The 18,278-nt window shown below is 33.1% G+C and overlaps 1 protein-coding gene across 1 annotated transcript; it reads left to right on the top strand.

Annotated features, from left to right (window-relative positions):
• Positions 1 to 9,423: 9,423 nt before the first annotated feature.
• On the top strand, positions 9,424 to 13,572 carry LOC102630719 (ABC transporter G family member 1-like). Its single transcript, XM_052432676.1, has 8 exons — positions 9,424 to 10,167; positions 10,342 to 10,421; positions 11,626 to 12,081; positions 12,172 to 12,258; positions 12,829 to 12,957; positions 13,077 to 13,271; positions 13,361 to 13,447; positions 13,531 to 13,572. Exons 1-8 carry the CDS (start codon positions 9,897 to 9,899, stop codon positions 13,570 to 13,572), a joined length of 1,347 nt encoding a protein of 448 aa, XP_052288636.1. The 5' UTR covers positions 9,424 to 9,896.
• The last annotated feature ends 4,706 nt before the right edge of the window (positions 13,573 to 18,278 follow it).

Here is an 18,278-nt window from a genome sequence, read left to right as displayed (position 1 = left end):
CACATTCTTGTGATAGGCTTTGGCCAAATTGTTATTGGCTTATTAATTAAATAAGTCACGTGCATGGCATTGAATTATGGAAAGCAAAGTGAAACAAAAAGAGAAAATGGCCTTGCACGTGAATCCAAAGAAAAGCGGCAGCTTGACTTTTGTTTTTAATCCTTTTCATGTGAGGATTTAGGGCACAATATAAAAGGGAGTTTTGCTTTTGAATAAAGAGAGCAGGGCAGATCCAATTCGGCAGCAAGAGGAAATTCAACAGCCACAAGAAGAAGAAAAAAAATCAGCAGCTGGAATTCAATTGAAGAAAAAGGCAGCCGCTTGAATTAATCTCCATTATTGGTTTTGCCAATTCTTTTATTCCCAAATCAATTATGTTAGGCTAGATTTTTATTTGGGTGAGGGTGAATTCAAAACCCTAAACATGCTATGCAATTAAATTTAAATTCTATCATTCAATTTATTTAATTGAGATTGTTTATGTTCTTCTATAATTATGTTCATGGTTTATTCTTGTTTTATTTGAGTGGCCAATTAGATAGGACTTGAATAAATTTTATTGCTAGATTAAAATTCTCGATCCGTAATTGTCTTGATATTTTAATCATTAGTAGCAGGTTGGAATTAGTAATTTCAATTGAAGAACATAACCTAGGTTAAATAATCCGAGCTTGTATGATTTTTGCTTAGATCAACCTAATATCTTTCTCTATTTAATGCTTCCATTATCTTAAATTTAAAGAGCTTGTTTTAAATTATTTAATGGTTAGAGATTAGGTGAAGAGCTTATTTTGCCTAACGACACACTAAGGAAAGATTGAGACTGACAGAGCTTATTGTTGTCTACGGTTGATAGTTTTAATATAAATTGATGATAGAATTGATATATTATGTGCATGTAGGGATGGCAATGGGGAGGGGAGGGGAGGGGACCAATCTCTCCGTACCCATCCCCGATATTTTGCGTATGTCCCCGTCCCCTCCCCATCCTCGTCAAAATTATTTAAGAGAATCTTCATCCCCTCCCCGAATAATAACAGGGGATCCCCGAGGGTCCCCGATCCCCGAATAACTAATACATTTTTTTTATTTTTTATTTTGAGTTAATCATATTAAAATAAAAAATTCAAATAAAAGTAAAGTTTGAAATATATCTTACATTAATATCCATTACAAAAGTCATATACATGAAATTAGTAAGTAACGTTGCATGCAAGGGATACAAACTATCATGAACAAATTAATAGCCTAATACAAAATTGTTACAAATAAAATCAAATTTAGATTCAAAATTAACTTTTCAATGGTGGCGTTGGCACTTTATAAATGTGGACTATTCCCTTTACAGCACAATAGTTAAGTCGAAGCAAATCAAGAGCAAATATTAGATTAGATTAGATATTAAAATTGTGATTTGCTGTGGACAATTATAACATCTAAAAATAAATAAAAAATAGATTTAAGTTTAAAATATTTAATGAATATTAAAATTAAAACAAAAGTTTTGGGCTAATAGAATCTGTCCGGTCTTTTTAATGTCCTAAATAAAAATTTAGGACTTTAATTAGTTAATTAGGCCTAAAAGTTTAATAATATAAATATTTTGATATTTTTATTTTTACCAATACTTATAATTTTATAATTCAAATTTTATTATTTATTTACTAGTAATTTTAAAAAATAAAAATTAAATTAAAAATTAAAATGGGGAAATGGGTAGGGGATGGGGATTCCACCTCATCCCCGTCCCCTCCCCGAATAAGAAATTGAATAAAAAAATTTCCCCGTCCCTTCCCCGATTAAGAAATTGGGTATGAAATTATCCTCATACCCTCCCCGAATGGGGAAAATCCCCGAGGGTACCCGTCCCCGTGGGGATTTTTGCCATCCCTATGTGCATGTTTGGTGGTGGCGAATGATCCTTTAACCAAAGTTTTCATCATTATTATTTCTTTCTCCTTTAATTAGAGTTTTTGTTAAATTCTTGTTCGTAGTTTTAATTTCTTTACTTCTTACTATTTAGTTAAAAATTCATAAACCCCCTTTTTTATTTATAATTGGCATTTTCTTTAGTTAGATTAATTTATATTATTATTACTATTATTATTACTACTATTAGTTTATTTTAAATCTTGCTTTAGAGTTGATAATAAATATAACTACATAGTTTTTGTGGGATCGATCCTTACTCGCTCTGTACTAATTATTTATATTAGTGGTAAGGTTTTAAATTTGGTGTACCTTAACGACACTACCATCTAGCAATTGCCATAGCAATTTAGGATCAAATACAGACAAAAACTATCTAGATTGTCATGTTTTAATAGACAAATTTTACTGTAGCTTTTATTGCGTTGGCACTTTCATGTGTAGAAAAAACAATGGCAAGCAACACAAAAAGGAATGTGGTCCTAGGATGCCAAGAAAAGACAAGTGCCCTCATAAAAGAGCACATTTTAAGGAAATATGGAGAACAATAGAGATACGCGAAAAAACTGAAAGAAAGAGAAATTGCAGAGCTGCAATAGAGGCGTTTTTGTGAGAAGAAGAAGAGATAAATGAAGATTAAAGTGTGATGTTTTGGTTCTTTTGTATCTCAACTTTTTCTTGTAATTGCTTGTCTTGTTCTCTCTTTCAAATGTATTTGATGGCAAACACATGTGTTGTTACTGTTTCAAAGCCATCATGAGCTAAACTTTAATTTAGTTAGGTTTTAAATAAGCTAATAGTTATTTGACTTACAAGTGTGTGTTTCTCAAATCCTGCTATAGAATTTTGTTTTAATTTTACTTATTGTAATTTCATATTTCGGTTGCCTACCCATTTAATGGATACTAGCTAAGAAAGAGCCTCACAAAGGTTTGACTTAGTGGAACAAATTAAATCAATACATGGGTTTAGATTGGGTTTCCCAAGTTGATCTCGATTTGAATAGGGTCATGCTTAATCTAAAATTAGTGAAGAATTAGACATAAGTATTCACCTTGTAAGGCAAAGAGAGTCTAAAGCATATAATGTTATATCTAATGTTAGTTTAACAACTAGTCACTGTTAGATTGTATATAGATATAAGATATCTAAAATGCGACAGCTGAGGATGCATTAGAGATTCTGTCCAATACAAGGATGATTTTATTACAAGAGAAAAGAAATACAAGATTTCACCCAAGGACTCTTACTATAACTCAAGACTCCAAGACTCGATGATCCAACACATTATTAGGGAGTCCCTTTTATAGGCACCAAGGGAATCTCCTTTTTACTATTTACGTCATTACATCTTATCCTAAAGGAATCTACTTTATGACTCATCACTACTTTATATTATATCACACAATACATCATTATCACTAAGGAATCTACTCTACAACTCAACACATGTGACTCCATACACTTGTCACTTATTTATTGGTATATAGATTGATCATTAACCAGAAAGCATAATATGTCATGGGTGGTGCTTCACATATCACAAAGTGTCCCCAACTAGGATCCTCATCAATCACTTTGTGGAAGAATCCCACTTTAACCGTTGAAATCAAAGCCTTTTCAAAAGTTTGCCATCTTGTATCAAAAATGGCAAGAAAACAAGTGACATTTTTGCCTATAAGAAATAAAGGTTGGATCCTAAGTCTAATTGCACCTAAATGCAATCCTTTGTATCCTTCAATCATATAACTCTTGACATTTACTTTAGCAAAATGTGCCTCAATTGAAAGATAGTCAATAACTAGTGATATTAGAACCCAATTACCCCTTTACCATTGAGTATATCTTTGTGTTTGACAATTGATTCTCTCTATTGCATTTTGTCTATCACATTGTTAATTTCATTAGGTCATTAATCTCATCTTTATTTTGTTTTATTTAGCTTACTAAAATTTGCATTGTCAAGATTGTTGTAGCAAGTCATATAATATTAATACTTGTGGAGACAATCTTTACACTCATCATTGTATTACTTGTTGTGTACAAATGCACATTGACACTTCAACTCTCACTCGCTACACTTGATGTAGCTACTACAAACTACTTCTTTGATGACCAAGAGATCAAATTTCCCAAATATATGCAATAAGCTCCAATAGATTTTCTATCATCTAAATCACATGCCCAATCTGCATCTGTAAACCTAGTAAGATTCATTCCCCCTTTGAACTGAATTTCAATTTATAATCTTTTTTTTCTTCTCAAGTATTTCAATACTCATTTACCGACCATTAAATGATGAAGCGTTGGAGCAACTACATACTGACTTAGCTTATGCACAACAAATGATTTCTCTGGTTTGGTTAAGATGAGGTATTGTAGGCCACCAACTTTACTTTTATAATTAGTTGCATCTTTAATATATTTTTCTAATGGTTCTTTTTTCTGCTTTCTTAAGTTTAAGCCTTGTACTCATAGGTGTGTCAATTCCTTTGCAATACAACATTTCTGCCTTGATACGTAAGTCTCTAATATACTTTTTTTGAGACAAATACATTTCTCCATTTGCATATAGTACTTCAATCCCAAGAAAGTAAGATAGAATGCCTAAGTCTTTCAATGTAAACATAGTGTTGAATTCTGAAATAAATTCATCAAGAAAAACACTGCTAGGTCTTGTGAAAGAATATCATTAATATATATCAACACCATGATCATAAAATCTTTGCTTGTTTTGATGAACAAAGATGTAGCAACCCTTGAGTTTTTAAAATCCAATTGTATCAAGCAATCTTGAGTTTATTATACCAATCTCTAGGAGCATGTTTTAAGCTATAGAGAGCCCTTTTCAGTTATAAACATATTCAAGGTGCTGTGAATCTTCAAACCCTTCAGGCTTATGCATATAAACTTCTTCAATAAGTTCTCCATTCAAAAAGACATTATTAACATCTACTTGCGTTATTTTCTGGTTGTACATTACTGCTAAACTTAAAATAACTCTCATTGTTTATGGCTTAACTACAGGGCTGATTATTTCAAGTGATTGACTCTTTCAATCTTTTGAAAGTAGTTAGCAATTAATCGAGCCTTATATTTAACCACATTGTCGTCTATGTTGTATTTAATCTTAAACACCCATTTGTTGTCAAAAATTTTGTAAGGAGAAGTATTGGGAAAAAAATCCATATACCATTTTTTTTTATCAAAGCATCATATTAATCCTTAATGGCTTGAAACCATTTCTGATCAGCCATTACTTTTTGTATTGTACCTGGTTCTTTGTTCATAAGCACAGCTGCATAAGCCTTTGGTTTGAATATACCTGCTTTGCTTCGAGTTATCGTTATATGTGTAATTTGAGAAGGATTTGGTTGAATGGTGTTTAAAAGAAATGGGTTATTTGGTGGTTTTGAATTACATGGGTTAAATATCTCAATATTAGGTTGTGTTTCTGGAGTTTGAGATATAGGTGAGGATTGGTGCTGAGTTTCTTGGTCATTTGCTTGTGTTATTCTCACTGAGTTGTCAATATTTCTACTACTAGAACTTGATGAAAAACTAAGATTAGAATTCTCATCAAAATAATATACAATAGTGGACAAGATACTGACTTACTATTGTGTGTATGTGTGAGATGAAGAACATGTTTAATTATTTGATGATTGAAAAGCATAATCAATAGAGAAAGGAAACGCATTTTCATAAAAAATAACATGGCAAAACAGACTCGACCTTAGGCTCGCTAGCATTTGTATCCTTTATAAGAAGGGTTATAACCAATAAATATGCATTTGTTGGAATGATAATCAAACTTATATTTATTATAATCTCTCAAATAGGGATAACAAGTGCAGCCAAAACATTTCAATGATATTGGGATAAGTATTTGAGTATAGGTGCATGTAATCTATTTAAATGATATACAACTGTGTGAAAAGCATCCCACTAGAACTTGAATGGCAATTTGGCTTGAGCAAGTAGAGTGAGACCTAATTCAACTATAAGCTTACATTTTATTTTCAACTAGATCATTTTGGTGATGAGTATAGGGACAAGAGTTCATGAATATAATGCAATTTTGGTTTAAAAAAATCAGTGAACGCTCTGTACTCTCTGCCTCAGTCAGATTGTAGCATCTTGATGATTTTGTTAAATTGATTTTCAAACTACAATTTGAATAGCTTGAAGACTTCTAATGAATCGCAATTACTTATCCTCTGGGTAGTAACGAGGAATGAATCGCATATGTTGGTTGAGAATTGCTCGGGAAGACATCGGCGCACATTGCTAAGGTTAGATGGATTCTTTGGTTGGGGACCATATGTTATTACAAATAGAGACTTCTTCATCCAAGTTCTCTATTGGACCGACATTTTAAGGTTGGTTCGCTAAGTCGATCACATGTCTTGGTCTTTGGCTAGTGTTAGCTTGGTCGATGATGTCGATCAAAATCTTCCTTCCTTTGTCCCCTCCTTGGTTCAAACTCAATGGGACAGGGTAGTGAAAGAACTAGAATCTAACTCTATAATAATAATAATTATATAGAATAATAGTTAGAGTTACTCACTTAAGGAAGTGGGGAAGATGGGCTCGAGATAACACTACATCCTACTCTCGCTGGACTCCTTCTTTCACCTCGCTTATTTCTCACTTTCTTTTTCTGTTTCACACTCTTCTACTCTCTCTCCGTTGGTTCTGCTCTCAACCTCTTTCTGGCTGCTGAAGACTCCTAACTTTTTTTACACAAACCTAAATGAGTAAGATAAAGAACCCTTTCTTTGGCACCCGTGATATGATTCATTTTCTCATATTTTTTGTAATTACACTTTCTAAGCTATAGCAATCCTAGAACATTAATATTAAGTTACTGGTTCTTCATTATTCACTTGTGTACTCCGCTCCTATATTATTATTCACTACAGGTGCCATTATTATATTGTTCAAGCTGAAATCTACAACTCAATGAAACGATAGCCATAGTCAAAGTTGCAACAAGAGTTTTTTTAAGCCATACCAAGCCTGCATATTCTTTTGGACCTTACTCTCTAGATTAAACAATAAAATCATGCAGATCATAGATCATTAAGCCCAAATTTCCTATCAAGCTCAACCTTATTTCAATCGAGACATAGTCTATCCTTATGATGTGTGTCCTAGTCAAATTCTCACTCTAAACAAATATTATCAACTTTTGTTATGTAACTATATTTTTCATTTTACAACAACTATAGTTGGTAAGTCTCAACACCACAATTAATGCCTAACGCCATCTTAGTGTTCTACCATTTGACACCACATTGAGTCTAGGGATGGCATTTTTAGCTACAATTAGTAAAGAGAAAAAATATGGTGGATATCCATATGGATATTTACAAATCTGCATAATGTTATTTTTACTTTTTAAATTATTTAACTTTCAATATTGAATCAAGAAAATATATAAACTAAAATTAACAATTGTTAGACCTAACTAAAAGTTTGATAAGGAACTGATCAGTTAATCAAAATGGCCATGGAAAAAGACCAAAAGTTTTTCTTTTTGTACACTATTGATTAAAATGTCAGTGTTGCTGCTTGTCCTAGCATAGCATAATGATATTGTTTTGTCCAGGTTGCTGTAAGTTTAACAAGTACTTAATTAATTAATAGCTATTTACTTTTGGTTTCTTTTGTTTAAGGGATGTATACTATTGAAAAGGAACTGGATTTTGTGCCAATGTTTAATCTCAATGAAAAGTATCTGTAGTTTTGTCTCAATTTAATTAAAGTTAAATATTTCACGTGTATGTATTCAATAATTAATATTTTTAGGTTTGAGAATCCGCAAAAAATCAGGTTTGATAACTTAATATTTTTGAAGGTGTGATTGTGCTATTGGCAAGATGGCACCCTGCCCTACCCATTGCGATTCCTACTTGGATCTCTTGTTCAACTATTATACATGTTTTCCTTAATCACTTTTGAAATTTAAAAAAAATAATAATAATTTCTCTTGGGGTCCTTAGGAAATTTTTTTATTTGTCATTTTAGTGATAGAAAAAGGTTTTGGGAATAATAATAATAATAATAAGTGATAGAACATGGTCACGACAAATTGGTTGTAGAAGGAATTATATGGGTCCAAAGCAAACATAATCATTTTAAGAACTTTATAGACGGGTTAATATAGTAAAGAAAATGTTAAAGAAAAAGACACATTTTTGTAGTAACGTACGGCTGAAGTATAAAATAACAAAATTGGATAAGAATGATAGTAAGCTGTAATCAGCAGGTTTTCAGAAATTGAAAATTCTTTGTAAGTAGCCGTAGCTCTATAAAATTCCAAAAGTGTTCCTTTATGTAAAAGTAGCAATCATTGTACAGAATATTCAAGTGAAAAAGATAGCATTGGTTTTTAGCTACATTTCTTATTTCAATTTGGTTTTAAAGCTGGCAAATTACTAAACAAAGGTTAAACCGGCCTGCGATTAATCCTGTTCTCGATAACTTCATCGATTGATAAAAAAAGAATGACTCATACATGCGTGATACACTCATTGTGAATAGTAATAACATTATTGTTACTATTCATGGGCTCCCGGTAACTAGCAACTCGGTTGTGGAATAGTGATCTTGGGTGCTATAGCCCAATATTATATAACATTGTCACGTGGGTTTATGACATTTTGAGAGTCTTAATGACATTTTCCCGGATGATGAGGTTTATTTTGAGAAGTAGTTTGGGAGCGAGGTGTATCACGTGAATAATGGAGAATTGGCTGTCAAGACATTGCATTAATTTTTAAGTCAATACAAGTGGTACAACGACAATGTACTACGAGGAACCGTAAGTTGAATATTAGGTTGTTAAGTGGAAGTCGAATATTACATGGTAATGATCGAGTGTGTGAATTGTTGTGTGCTTAAGGTAATGTGAAGCTGTGATTTTTCTTTGAGTAATTATATAGTTATAAACTCTTGTACAAATTTATTTTGTACAAACTATGTGGCATGATAAAATTGGTTGAATTAAATATCTCTTGGCTCACATGATTTATTTATATTATTTTATTTGTACAAAATAAGTTTGTACAAGAGTTTATAATTGAATCATCACTCTTTTTCTTTTGTTGTAAGTTTATGGTCTAACTCAACTCAAAAGTTAACTCAATAGTTAAAAATTATCCAAGTGGCAAGTGTTATATACTTAACCCAAGTTTAATACTTAATAGATGTGGGATATTTTTTCTAGCATTTCCTATCAAGTGCAGGCTGATTTTCTTAACTAATTCTTTTCACGTAGTAAGATAATATGAACCTACTTATGCATGAATCTGGCGCTGATACCATATATATGTTTATGAGTCTAACTCAACTCAAAAACAAGAATTAAAAGTTATGTAAATCTTATATATATTTAACACAAATTCAATACTCACTGCACATGAGATATTTTTCTCAACAAAAGTGACCTCCCGATAATTCAGTATAATTAAACTTTGAAACCCGATCCCCAAATCGCAAAATATTGGGTCACTTGTCTCTCTCTTCTCGAGTTCACGCACAAAATCGCTTTCTTCCTCCACTTATTTTCTTAAACCAATTGCGTGACTTTCAATAATTAAGTTTGCAGATTTCACTTAGCACCTTAGTTTTCTTTTATCTTTTATTTGTGTGGGTTTCGGGCCATCCACATGAGACCCGACAAATTACGTCAACCAAATGTTAAAAGTTAGAACACGAACTTTGTCTGAATTTGTCCAACGTTTTGCTATCTTCTTCTCTCAGTAATGTCGAATAAGTAATGACAAAGCTAATGTAGTAGATAACGGTAAAAACATTGTGTATATATCCTCATACAGCATAAACTATGCTCATCAACCTCTGAATATACACTATCCTCTTCTTGTTAATATCTATACTAATATAGCTCATAATCGCTGTTCGTGTTAAAGTATTTCAGTAATATATCATCATATATATATATGTCTCCTCTTGGTGATTCTATCACAGAAACAAATGAAGCATTAGAAATGGAAAGCAGTAATAAAACTGCAAATAGTCTTATTAATGTTAATGAAGATGATGGTATTTTCTTAACTTGGAAAGATTTAACAGTGACAATCGTTTCCAATGGGAAAAAAGGTTGCAGCTCAATACTTGAGGATCTTACTGGGTATGCAAAACCAGGGCACCTTTTGGCTATTATGGGTCCTTCTGGTTCTGGAAAAACTACTCTTCTTGATGCTTTAGCAGGTATTGACTTTTTTTATTATGCTTAACTGATATTTATTTATGGCACTTGGTAGCAACTCAGCAGATTCTTGTATATATCAATAGGCTTTTGTTTGTAATATATAATATTTGTTCATTTCTTAAGTGTGTCTCTTTTTCTGAGGCCATGTGGCTAATTATAATTACATGATCCAGGAAGACTAGGATCGGACACAAGACAAACAGGAAAGATTCTAATCAATGGACACAAAAAGGCACTGGCTTATGGAACCTCGGTACGTAAGTAAGAATCCAAATAAGTTTTGTTTTCTGTTTTTTGGGAAGGGGGGAAACATTCTAGCACCACTTAATGTTTTGCACTTTATAAAAATTACATCGATTTTTTTTTAAACCTAAAGTTTATAAAATGTATCACCATTTTTATTTTCCATTAAACCATTGGAAGATCTAACAACGTTTTAAATAAAATGAATATTTTTCCTGAATGTAAAAAGACCATTTACTCGTTATTATTTTGAATACTTTTGAAATATCTTATTATTTTGATTTGATGAGAACAAACTCTGAGCTCTAAATTCTCTATTAACTATTTTTGTTATTTTTATTGATGAGAACAAACGCTAATGTTCGAAGTTTTCCATAATTGGTTTTATGGATATTTTGAATATAAATATGACTATTTTTGTTGGTGATTTATCGTTGTTGAAGATTCTGTATTGTTGTCAAAGATATGTTATGCAAGATAAGATTATATAAGTAGCGGGTCATGATTTATATTACAAATGAGCTACAAATTAGTTAGAGTGCTTATTTTAGTGATTTTATGTCTTTAAATTAGTAGGATTTATGAGTTTGTATAACTAAATTTGTAGTTGTTATTAGTCCCAACATCTACAAATGAATTTTTTTGTCAATTAGTTGTGATTAAATAGTCTTTTTACGTTTAGGGACAAAATAATTAATATTCTATTAAAATTTCCAAAGGTATTAACACAAAAATGAAAGAGTGGTGCACTTTGTAAATTTCAGATCAATAACCGAAAAGAAAAAAGTAATTAGTATATTTTTGATAAATTACAAAACATCAAAGTGGTAGGGGGATATTTGCTCTTTAAGAAAAATCTTAATTAATTTATTGAAAATATTTATTGATTTTCCAAAATTGGACTATAAGTTAAATTTAATAATTGTAGGGACATACATTAACCCTTAAGTAATCGTTCCTGGTAATGGATTCGGATGCGGATTGTTGATCTTTTTACAGTACTGTGATTGGTAGTAATTAGATAAAATAAAAATGTAATAAAATCCTAATCATACCTTGATACAAAACCATAACTGGTACAATATGTTGAAGGGGCCGGCTGGGGATTATCCTGCTACCCTAAAGCAAAGACAGTACAGCAATTGTCCTTAATTTAATTTTCTAATTTTGATTCTAATTAATGATATCCCTCAATTGTCAAATTGTGAACTCAGGCCTATGTGACACAAGATGATACATTGATCACTACGCTAACAGTTAAAGAAGCCGTTTACTACTCGGCTCAGCTTCAGTTGCCGGACACAATGCCAAAATCAGATAAGAAAGAAAGAGCAGAAGTGACGATAAGGGAAATGGGGCTTCAAGATGCCATGAATACAAGAATACGAAGACTTAGTGGTGGCCAAAAGAGGAGAGTTAGCATTAGCATCGATATTTTGACCCGACCAAAACTTCTATTTCTTGATGAACCAACAAGCGGACTTGATAGTGCTGCTTCATATTACGTAATGAGCAGGATTGCTAAGCTGGGTCAAAGAGATGGAATTGGAAGGACAATAATAGCATCAATCCATCAACCTAGCAGTGAAGTTTTTCAGCTTTTTCACAATCTTTGTCTTCTTTCTGCAGGCCAAACTGTCTATTTTGGTCCAGCTACTGCAGCTAATGAGGCAAGCAAGAAAATCAGAATTTTGAAAAATTAAATCCGCGGGTAGCTAATATAACTATCTTAATTAACCTTGCTTTTCATTTCCACGCAGTTTTTTGCTTTTAATGGCTTCCCTTGCCCGACCCACCAGAATCCATCTGATCACTTTCTCAAAACCATAAACAAGGATTTCCAAAAGGTACAATATGTTTTTATTTTAAGTCTTTCAATTCTCACTTAATTTGCTGCTAAAGGATTTAGTTTGTTGTAGAGATGTGGTTTTAAGCTACATCGGATTAAAAAAAAAAAAATACAAGTTTTAGTTGTGAATTAGAAGTTGATAATGTTCGGTAAACAAAGTCTTTAAAATTGTTAAAATACTCCTTCAATCTCTAGAATATGAGCCAATTAATCAGTTAATCGCTAAATGGATAAAAACAAGGCAAAGCACCCTTGTCATTATTTTGATAGCTATTGGACATAACTTTTAAGAGTAAATTAGTGTTTATGTCTGAAATAACATATATATGACAGGGACCTTTTAGGTTATTTTTTAGTATATAGACTAATTGGTTAATTAGTTCAATTATAAGGATTAAAGAAGTATTTACTACTTTTAAAATAATTGGGAGGTAAAATCACCATAACTTCTAAATAATTTATAGTAGTGAGTGTTTATGAGACACTATACAATAATATACTCAACAGCAATACCAAATGGTACTCTAATAGAAGAAAAAATGTAATTAAAAAATGTTGTTATCCACAGGAGGCAGAAGAAGGTTTAGCTGATGGCGAAATACCAACAGAAGAAGTAATTAATATTCTTAAAAGGTCATACAAATCATGTGGTATCTATGAACAAGTTGGAAGCCAGGTAGCTGAAATATGTAAGCAGGTGAGCAACGGAGCAAGCATTAACTAATTAATTTCATAACTTATAGTTAATATTAATGTTTGTTCAGAAAATTAATATAGAAAAGATTTGAAATTTTCACTTGGGTTACATTAATTCAGAATTATGGAACTCTGGAGAAGAAACGAAAGCATGCAAGCTTTCTTACTCAGTGTCACGTTCTCACAAGAAGGTCTTTTGTCAACATGTATCGTGATCTAGGCTACTATTGGTTTCGCCTAGCTATCTATATCTCCATGGCATTGGGTCTTGCCACTTTATTTAGCAATCTCGGGACTGGTTACCGTTCAATTCAGGTAACAAGAAAAATTTAGTAGATATATCATGGATTATTTTGAAAATGTGAATTAACTACTTTGATTAATCAATTATTTGGTTCTTTCAGGCTAGAGGTTCACTGCTCATGTTTGTAGCTTCATTCATAACCTTTATGACAATTGGTGGATTCCCTTCATTTGTTGAGGACATGAAGGTACTGATAAAATTGGTGTTTTTAATTAGACTTGTTTTAATAATAATAGAAATGTCTTTTTCTTTGGCAAATTCGAGTACTAGTTCGATATTAACTTTGCTAAAAGAATAAAGAACCCGAAATAAACTCAATTTGGGGGACATTGTGAAAACCCCTATTATAAAACCCTTATTATATTAAAATTATATTTAAGGATAAATATAAATAGAATTAAGCTATTTATATTTTCTTTTTCTCTTCAATTTTATTTTGCTTGCAGAATATAAATATCTTTTTATTATCATTAAAATAATCTGAATTTAAGAAGTAATCTTTTAAGCCAAAACAAAATTCTTATAATAAACATAACAACTTAATTAAGATACAATACAATAGAAAAATAAGTTAAATAAAATTTTATCCCACTGCAAATAATTTTTTAATAATTCTCAAATTAATTGCGAAACAAAAAATTTATAGGTGGGATAAAATTGTATTAGACCTATAAAATATTCATTATTTTCTAAGTATAATATTTTTCTTATTTTTTAATTTTTAAAAATTAATTAATTAAAAAAGTTTGTAGAGAGGAACACAAATATTAAGACCGAAAGAGTGAGAAAAAATATTAAAAACTCAAAAATTCATAAATGAAAAGAGTGTTCATTTAGAAAAAAAAAAGGTATTTTTTATATTAAATGAAATATAATTGAAAAAGGGGTTTCAATAAGATTTTGAAGGGGTGCTAATAGTTCGACTCTAAGAACAATTATGTTAGAAAAAAGAAAAAAAAAACATAAGTAGAACCTAGCAAAACCAAGAGATAGGTAACCCCATTGGCACTTCAAGAAAGAAATTTACTAATGGTATCAAGCGGTAAGTCCCATAGTAGGTAGAGAGAGGAATGCAAAAGACCAATATATATATATATATATATATATATATACACACAAAAGGGGCTCTTGCAACAGAGTTAAGAAGACATTAAGTGAGGGTAAGCAATCCCATACATATCATGAAGAAGAAAAGGAGTGACACTAGCTGAGGGACTACTCAATTTGTGAAGGCCAATGGGAAGGTTGGCAGTGTAATTCACCGAGGAGTCTGCAGCAAAATTTGCCTCCCTATAAATATGGTTAACTGTAATGTACCAACTCCTGTGCATGAGCTCTTTAATTGACCTTACTAAAGGGAATATTCATTAGTCATCACCCTAAGATTTTTTAGTATTTGAACAACACACCGGCTATCAACTTCAATAAGCAGCCAACAAACACTGTGGTCCCAAGCCATGACCAAGCCTTGATAAACACCATGTAGTTCTGCAACTGTGACCGAGCAGTAACCGATGTTCATCGGAAAACCATCAACCCAATTCCTATTGGAGTCCCGGAGAAGTCCACCAGCAGTAGAGCCCTCATTAATTTCTTTTACAAGCACCATATCAGAGTTGAGTTTACACCATGGCCATACAGGAGGCTGACAACCGATCCATTTCTCCAGTTTCCTTCCCTTCCCATTTAGACCAGACTTGTTCATGCTAGAGATCTCCTTTGCTCGTGTAATAATATCTTGTAGCATGCTAAAGGTATCCATGGATAACTGATTAAACTAATTTTGATTTCACCAAAACCAAAGTCTCCATATCGCGACCCCAAACGCAGAAGACCACGTCAAACCATTCTCTATGCATCGGTTACTACTCAAGTTAAGAGTTAGCCAATCTCTAAGATTTAAAGAAAAGAAAGGCTGATGACATTCACTCGGGAGGAATTGGTTCCACAATCTTCTGGCCATAAAACAGTTGTGAAGGACATGAAGTGTAGTCTCTGTTGCCACCCCATAATGGTCACAGGTCCAATCAATATGAATATATCCGCCCAATTTCAACTTTTGTCTTCAATCGATCATGTAGAGCAAGCCAAATAAAAGCTTGCACACGAGGCGGTCCCTTCCATTTCCAAGCAAGGCTTCAGTGAGTTTTCTACATCAGTAATGGTCGTATAACCAAACTTGACAGAGAATTCCCCCCGTTGCGAATTGGCCCAAAAAAATTTGATCATCACCCTTTCCTTCCATTGGCGGCTAAATTGCTGCAATTCTTAGAATAATAGAATTATGGAAAAGGTGTTTAAAAAATTCCCAGCGCTAGTTGCCGTTAGCATCAACAAAATCAACAACCAATTTCATTAGACTATCATCTGGATCAGAGGCCACCGCATAAGAAACCAAGGGTTTGTTCTTTGTAACCCATCAATCCCACTGAAATCGAACCCTTCTGCCATTTCCTATATTCCACTGAAGCCCCTTAAAATTATCAAACCAAACCTTTCCAATTGATTTTCACAAATGCAAACCATTACGAGTTGGTAACACAGGTGGGAAATCCGAATCAGCTAGCCCATATTTTATATAGAGCACTCTACACCAAAGACTTGTTGATTAAGAAATCAGCCCCCACGCCAGTTCCATAATTAAGACTCTGTTCATCATCCCAAGGTTTTTAAGCCCTGAGCCGCCATAAATTTTTAGTTGACAAACCTTGGGCCAACTGATAAGACTCATCTTTCTACGATCATCCGAACCACTCCATATAAACCTTTTATAGATTTGATCAATATTATTAACCCCCGTTGGAAGCTCCAACATTTGCATGGCATATAAAGGTATTGCTTGTAAAACAGATTGAGTAAGCATGATTCTTCCCGCCAGGGATAAATGCGAAGCCTTCCAACCCAAGAGGTGTTTTTCTACCTTGTTAATAATTTCATGATACGTCATCCTGGTTACCCGTGAATGAAGCAATGGCATTCTAAGATCCTTTGTGATTGTAAAGCCAAGGAATTTGCCAATGTGAGAGGCCTCACCATTATGGACATTCTTTGAGAAAAATAGTTGGGTTTTAGTTATGTTAACTTTAACTCCAGAGCTGTTACAGAAATTCTCCAAGATCGAGTTAACAATCCTTGCCTGGTCACGATGAGGCTTCGACCAACAATAGGAGATCGTCAGTAAAAAATCAACGTGAGAGGGGGGTTCCATTTCTTGAGAGACACACTGGTTTCCACGCACCCTCACTCATTGCTTTAGAAATGCCATGGCTCGGCCTTTCAATACACAACACAAAGATATAAAGGGAGATAGGATCCCCTTGTCCAATGCCCCTGGAGGGTACAAAATCCTTCGTAAGCTCACCATTCTAAAGAACATTTATCATTGCGGTGGTAATACATTTCATAATAACATGAATGATATCCATCAGGATGGCCGTCTCTAGTAAAGTATCAAAAAATAAAGCTCTAACTTAACCTGTCATAAGTGTTTTCAAGATCTACTTTAATAGCCATAGCACCTCTCCTACCAAATTTCCTCAGCATGGAATGGACCAATGCATGAGCGACAACAATGTTCTCAATAATATGTCATCCTACTAACGAAGCTCGTTTGATGCGGCCCAATGACATAAGGAAGGATAGTTTGAAGTCTATTAGCAGGCAGCTTGGTCATTGTCTTATAAACCATAGTACAAAGGCTTATGGGCCGATACATCTTTAAATTGAGAGGATTATCAGCTTTCGGAATGAGGAGTAAAAGGTTCCTGTTAATCTCCATAGGGATGTGCTTATTCACAAAAATATTCTTAATAAAACAACAAACCGAGGGCCCAACGACAGACCATTGAGACTGACAAAACACCGTATAAAGTCCATCCACTCTAAGGGCTTTTAGTGGTTTCATACTGAAAATAGTCGAGTTGATTTCATTATCATTTACAAATGCTTAAAGCATATGAAGCATATCTTTACCTATAGGATGGAAACAACCCGTATGGCCATAAGGATGAAAGTCAAACGTCTCTTAAGTGTACAAAGCAAAGAAAAATTTAACAGTGTGCTCCTTAATGTCCTCACTGTTGTATAACCATTGGCCTAAATCATCTTGAATTGCTGTGATTTAATTCTTTTTTCGTTTGGTAATAGTTTTTTGGTGGAAAAAAGTTGTATTACGGTCACCATAACTCAGCTAATCTTTTCAAGATTTTGTAACCAGAGTAATTCTTCTTGGTTAATAACTTCCTCAAGCTCTCTGCAAAGTTTCCATTCTAGTTGATTAAGGCTCTTGGAATCATAAACCTCTAAGGCTCTCTTGATCCCCCTAAGACGAGATAAGCCTTTTCCTATGTTAAATATTCCTAAAGCACTCATTGTTCCATTGAGCCACCTTGCTGGTAAAGATCTTAGCAACCTTCATATATGGAGCAGTGGAACTCTAATGGAAGGCAACAAAATTTGCAAAGTCTTAAGTCTTTGTTCGTAATCCAAGTTGCCAAAAAATAGAATGGCTTGGGGCCATGTACATGCCTTTCATACTATTAAAAAAAGCCAACACTGGTCTGTCATCATACTTAAGTTTTGAAAGACTTAGGTTTTGGAATATGCAAAACTGAGCCTTCAGTCAATATTCTGAACTAAGCATCATTGCAAATAACGCTATCAAGTCTTTTGTACAGATTCCCCTGGGCCCAAGTGTATCGTGGCCTTTAAAGTAAAGGTCATGTATCTTATTTGAGTGAAACCATTGTCGAAATAAAATACAAACTCAACTTCAATTAAGGGAGCCCTCTCTTCTTCGAAGCATATAGAATAACATTAAAATCTTCACCTACAATCCAGGGGCCCTAAACAATCTTTTCAATTATATTAAGTTAGACCCAAAAGTGCTTCCTCATAACTGGGTTAGGACTGGCATATACAATCGTAAACAAAGGGACAAATTTATTATTCTCGGTAATTTGCAGTGCACAAATTGTTTATGATTCAAGACCACTTCAATGTCAAAAGTATCCTGCCAA

The sequence above is a fragment of the Citrus sinensis genome, chromosome 8 (assembly GCF_022201045.2).
Source record: "Citrus sinensis cultivar Valencia sweet orange chromosome 8, DVS_A1.0, whole genome shotgun sequence".
In the NCBI taxonomy this organism is placed as follows: domain Eukaryota; kingdom Viridiplantae; phylum Streptophyta; class Magnoliopsida; order Sapindales; family Rutaceae; genus Citrus; species Citrus sinensis.
Note: the sequence above shows the minus strand (reverse complement) of the source record. Positions and strands in the feature narration are given on the sequence as shown.

Coding starts and splice junctions, on each gene's coding strand:
- LOC102630719 (XM_052432676.1), top strand. CDS start 9,897: ATGTCTCCTCTTGGTGATTCTATCACAGAAACAAATGAAGCATTAGAA. Junction 10,168..10,341: donor TCTTCTTGATGCTTTAGCAG/GTATTGACTTTT, acceptor TACATGATCCAG/GAAGACTAGGATCGGACACA. Junction 10,422..11,625: donor CACTGGCTTATGGAACCTCG/GTACGTAAGTAA, acceptor TTGTGAACTCAG/GCCTATGTGACACAAGATGA.